Consider the following 5,333-nt stretch of genomic DNA (forward strand, 5'->3'; position numbering starts at 1 on the left):
GCTAATCTAGCGTGTTAAATATCTTTTTCTTCCCCCCCACCCCCTTTCACTGTTTTGTCACTCGGTTTATCCAGTTTTGGCCACCCATTTTATTTATTTATGCGCCTGCTTCTATTCACGCGCTCATGTATTTTTTATTATGTTGTTTCACTGTCATGCAGTGTCAACTCACTCCATTCACGGAGGGCTACTTGAAGGGCTTGGAGGGACAAAGCGTGTACACATTGCGCTGCTATTCACTCCGGCCAGCTGGATCGGCTGAAAAAAAAAGAAGAAGAAAAAAAAGAAAAGAAAAAAAGCCGGTGAAAAGAAATCCCGCACAATGGACACAGAAGAAGTGCACAATGCTAACAGTTTTCCAAATACCACTGATTGCTTTCATCACAATGAGGGAAAGGCAGCCGCTTTTGCAGGGCTCCACTTCAACAAACAACGCTCGCACAAAAAGCTCCCAACCCCGCGTTTTGTTCCCACACAAAACCTCCTCGACCGTCTAAACGCTCCCATAGTTGGGGAAAAAAAAAAAAAAAAAGTTCTTTCAAATTCTTGAAGCCCCTTTTCACCCCCGCAGGAACGCATCTCAAACGAGACATTTCCCACTGGCCCAAAAGCTTTTGCGCAATTTGCCATCATTAGACAGTGCACAAACAGGCTGCATGATATAACCGCATCTGCATATGCTTGTTTTTGTTTTGTAAACTGAATACATAAAAAAAATAAAAAAATAACGGTCTTTTTTTTTTCCGGAGGAGGGAGTGCCGCCACGCTGCACCTGCTTCTTCCGGCTTTTACGCATTGCTTTTACGCAAGTTGAATCCCACGTTTGGAGAGAGAGAGAGGGAGAGAGAGAGAGAGAGAGAGAGAGAGTGAGAGAGAGAGAGAGGGGATCTTGGAAGTTGGGATGTCCGGATGAAAGAGGAGAGTTGTGGGGGGCGGTGAGGGAGGTTAGGTTCGAGGCCGGGGGTGTCACTATGGTGAACGCTGCGCTGAAAGGGTTTAATTAAGCGTGACGGAGGTAATTATCCCTGGACTGTCCAAATTAGTTTTTGCATAATCGCTCTGATCCCTTTATGAATCCGCGGCTTTCCCTCTTTCGGCCCGTCTCAGCCACTCGGGTTACTCGTTATAGATCTAATAGCCATTAACAGTAAAAAAAAAAAAAAAAAAAAAAAACACACACACACACACACAAAAACAAAACTCTACTTTCTTTCCACTTGTCATTTCCTCCGCCGTTTTACGCACTCCGTTTGTAGTAAAAGGCGAGCGTGTTCGTCCCAAATGCGTCGTTGTGTCTTTCCCCCCATTCACGATTAAAACTGTGAAAATAAGACTTTGCCTCTTGGTCACAATGGCTTGATTTAGATGCACTTTTACGCACGCACACACACCGTAGTAATGGCATTCAAAGAGCAGACAAAAGCGGCCTTTAGAGGATACCTTACACTTCACCTGGACCGGACCGAAGCCAGAAGGGAGAGAGGGGAAGAAGAAGGAAAAAAAAAAAAAGGACAAATAGATAACAATCTTGTTCATCTCGTGGAGAAGTGTATTGCTTTCCGTTTCATTCGCTTTTATTTTGAGTCCTTTTTTAACGCTCAACAAGTAGCAAGATTGAAATACAGAAGGGGGTTGAAAGAAAAGAAAAGAAAAAAACAATCAAATAAAGCATACAAAGTCCATAAGAGTTAGTTAAAAAGCTGCTTCGTCTGTAGCACATTGTAAGAGCAAGGACGAAGGGTAAAAAGTTGCCATGTCTATAGTTATAAAGCCAGTGTGTTGGACGTGAGAAATAACTTACACCCTCATGTGCAAATATGACAGATCCAGTGTATAGCTTTCTTCACCATAGATGAACTAAACAATAAATATTACAGACATCTATAAAACATGTTTTGGAAAAACTCAAAATAGACATTTACACTAAACCTGGGAAATGCAAACACTAAAGCCGTAAATGGCAAATCAACTAGACGATTGTTTTCTTGTGTACACATTTACAGTCTCTTGAGTCACTGCTTCCAAACATAAAAAGAGCTCTCAGGGTCCAGAGAGTGTCTTAATAACCTTATAGATAAAGGTATAATCATATACAGAACACATGTGATATGTGAGACCACAAGCACTTCATCACATGTACAAGTTTGTGCATGCATAATAAAACGAATTTTCTTCTCAGTGAGTTCAGATAATAGGAGGTGTCCTATCATAACGCCGCAGCGTACGCAGGGTAAGGTTCAAGTTGAGGTTTGCCCATGCCAGGCAACAGGATGTAGGCTAAAGGCGGCTGGAGACCCGCTGAGGGCCACGCCGAACAGTTACACGGGATCATGTAGCCCGGGTTCCCAGGTGATGGATGAGAGTGCGTGTGAGTGTGCGTGCCACCCACGCCGCCCGTTCCTGCGAAGGCAGCGGCTGTAGCGCTTCCAGGTGGGTAGCCTAACGGGGAAGCGTAGGAGAAAGAAGGTGGCGCAAGTTCAGTCATTTTGGATCCCAAATCAAAAAACGAATAAGGGTTCGTGGACATTGACGGGTTGAAGAAAACACGGGCAGCGGCGGCGGCAGCTGCGGCCGCCGCTTTATCTGGGTGTCCCATGACAGAGTCAGAAAGAGTTCCAGAAAGTCCGCTCACTTTGAGAGCCTCGTGCTCCCCGAGGTTATACGGCATTGGGAAGGAAAACTTGTCTTTCTTCATGAGCGTCTTAGGCTTCCTCCTCGGTCTGTACTTGTAGTCGGGGTGCTCCTTCATGTGCATGGCCCGAAGTCGTTTAGCTTCGTCAATAAACGGCCTCTTCTCAGACTCCGTAAGAAGTTTCCACTCCGCTCCCAGTCGCTTGCTGATCTCAGAGTTGTGCATTTTGGGATTTTCTTGGGCCATCTTCCTTCTTTGTGCTCGGGACCACACCATAAAGGCGTTCATAGGACGTTTTACGTGATCCATTGGCTTTGACATGGTGGGCAAACTATAAAACACAACCAGAGAAAAATACGAGCGACGTTAAAAGTGACGAAGACGCACGTAATGCATGACACGATGAAACATCAATTCACAAGAAAACAACACATCTTTGTTTTTACTTACTCTCAAGATTTCAGTTCTGCATCCCTGCGATGCGTATCTGCTGAAAAGAACAAGTGTTTGTCTCCGCGTGAGTCCTGAACTTATGTTTTCAGCTCCATCATGACGTCAAAAGGTTTTACCAAAAAATGAATAAAGAAAAGAAAATAATTGCCTCGATTCCTTCCTTGCCGTCACTCGGGACTGTCATCAAGCACACGCTGAGAACTGGCAGCGGCAGTGTCGTTGACGCGAGTGGTTGAGCGCTTCAGCGTGCCCCATGTGAAATACACGGATTCGTGGCAGGTAGTGAAAGTGTTACTGACGCATGCGCAGTGGCTGTTGACGAGCTGTCGGGACTTTTCCTTCTCCAAATCCCACCCTGTTGGAGTTGGATGCTGCTGCGCTCCTTGTCCGTGCGCTCTGGGCGCGTCATTATCTGTCAAAGTTCTTTTACGCACAAAGTGAAGATATTGCTGTCGTTACAGTGACGTGAAGAAAGGCCATCGTTTAGCCTCTGTCCCCTCAATTGTGTGGGCCTATTGTTTACATTTTTGGCCTTCAAAGCACCTGCCACCGCATTTTCTGCGCTACAATTTTGAGAAAAATGGGGGAGGAAAGAAAGAGAACATTTTACGCATGTTGAAAATTCGCGGAGCGTTTTTTACCCTGATATTTCCTCCGTCACACACTTTACGTTATTTCTTAATTCTTTGGTTATTATTAGGCCTATCTGGCATGTGTTCCTATCGCGTCAGTCCCGATCAGTCTCTCACTGCGAACAAGGTGACATGCAAAGAGGAATTTTCTGGCAATGGCCATATTGCATGTGTCGTAAATAACCTCATGTTCGCCGTTAGGGAGGTCTCGAGTGTTTCTAATCGCACTCAGTTCAAATTAATTACTTTTCAGAAATGCCCCCTTTTTTCTTCTTCTCCGCTTTAAAAAAAAGAACGTTTACTTCAAAGGACTTTCCCAAGGGCAGCGAATCGACAAGTGAAATGAGAGAATGGCGAATATTCAGCTTAGCAATTACAGCTATCTAACGGGACTTGTTGAGTAAATTGTGCGTTTAAGTGGCTTATTCTCGTACCTTTTTACCCGTTGTGCGTAATTATAAATGCGCATGAAAAGCAATTCAGGAGGGCTACATTGAACAGCATAATAAATAGTTTTATGACTTCAGGACTGCTCTCGAAATGAGCATAAAATAGACGTCAAATTCATCTCAATAGGCTGTAATTTAGTTTATTAAAATAACACAAAATCAATACATTATTATTATCATTATCATTATCATTATTATTATTATTATTATTATTATTATTATTATTATTATTATTATTATTATTATTATTATTAAAGAGGCTATGCTTTTTTGCTGGACGGGCCCCAGTCATGCGTAACGATGACATTATTGCTCACCCTCCGTTCACTGCACGTAAAATGGTGCAAAATACTGGATTAAGGCTGGGCACTGTCTTGACAGTTTCAAAATTGCTACGGTGTTTTAAATGCTATATTTCCCTGTAAAATCATTATGTGAATACAGAAGGATAATAATAAATGTAATGTCATTTTTTTAATTTTTTTTTTTTACAATTATATCAATACAGAAGTGTTGCTCATTTCATAAAACACGGCAAACACCCCTTCAAAATTTCCTTTATTGCCAAAAAAATTACTATGCGCCTTGGCAATTTAATTTTCCATCAGATACCCACATTTAACACTTGAGTTTGCATGTACCCACCTTCTTACCTGTGCTTGCATGCGGGGAAATGACACTTAAATAATTCAAAAGATGAGTTAGAGAGAGTGGCAGAATTACCCTGCTGATAGAGAGCCTGGTCCAGCCTCTGAGAGCGAAAGCCAGCTCTAGCACTCCCACCTCACAGCGCTATACAGTGATAAGGAAAGTGAATAGAAAAATATCATGCAAATATAGGCAGGCAGACGACAGCAGCAGCAGCAGCAGCAGCGGTGGGCACGAGCAACAACAAGCCCATGGGGACACAGTGCTTAGACTTCCCGGAGAGAGAGATCACATGCACGAGCCATCACTCTGCAATACAGTAGCCCCCCACACACACCCCACCCGCCCCTAAGGTACCATGATAGCACGGAATTATAAAGCCACATGATGAGGTACACCCAGCACTTTAGGTACTCGTTCTTGTTTATTTTATTCCCCAAAGTGGCACCTTTTGGGAGACTGAGCGAAAATTAATTTCAAGCACACGTCTGACCTCTCCTCATCAGGTGTTTTTTGTTT

General features: G+C 43.4%; 1 protein-coding gene across 1 annotated transcript; it reads right to left on the bottom strand.

The window, feature by feature from the left end:
- Positions 1 to 1,231: 1,231 nt before the first annotated feature.
- sox21b (SRY-box transcription factor 21b) lies at positions 1,232 to 3,379 on the bottom strand. Its single transcript, XM_079563299.1, has 2 exons — positions 3,083 to 3,379; positions 1,232 to 2,963 (listed from the first exon to the last, which is right to left on the bottom strand). Exon 2 carries the CDS (start codon positions 2,951 to 2,953, stop codon positions 2,207 to 2,209), a length of 747 nt encoding a protein of 248 aa, XP_079419425.1. The 5' UTR covers positions 2,954 to 2,963; positions 3,083 to 3,379; the 3' UTR covers positions 1,232 to 2,206.
- Positions 3,380 to 5,333: the final 1,954 nt, after the last annotated feature.

Source organism: Gobius niger (assembly GCF_951799975.1).
Source record: "Gobius niger genome assembly, chromosome: 9".
Classification (NCBI taxonomy): Eukaryota; Metazoa; Chordata; class Actinopteri; order Gobiiformes; family Gobiidae; genus Gobius; species Gobius niger.

Excerpts from the sequence above, each read along its gene's own strand:
- sox21b (XM_079563299.1), bottom strand. The coding sequence starts at position 2,953 with ATGTCAAAGCCAATGGATCACGTAAAACGTCCTATGAACGCCTTTATG.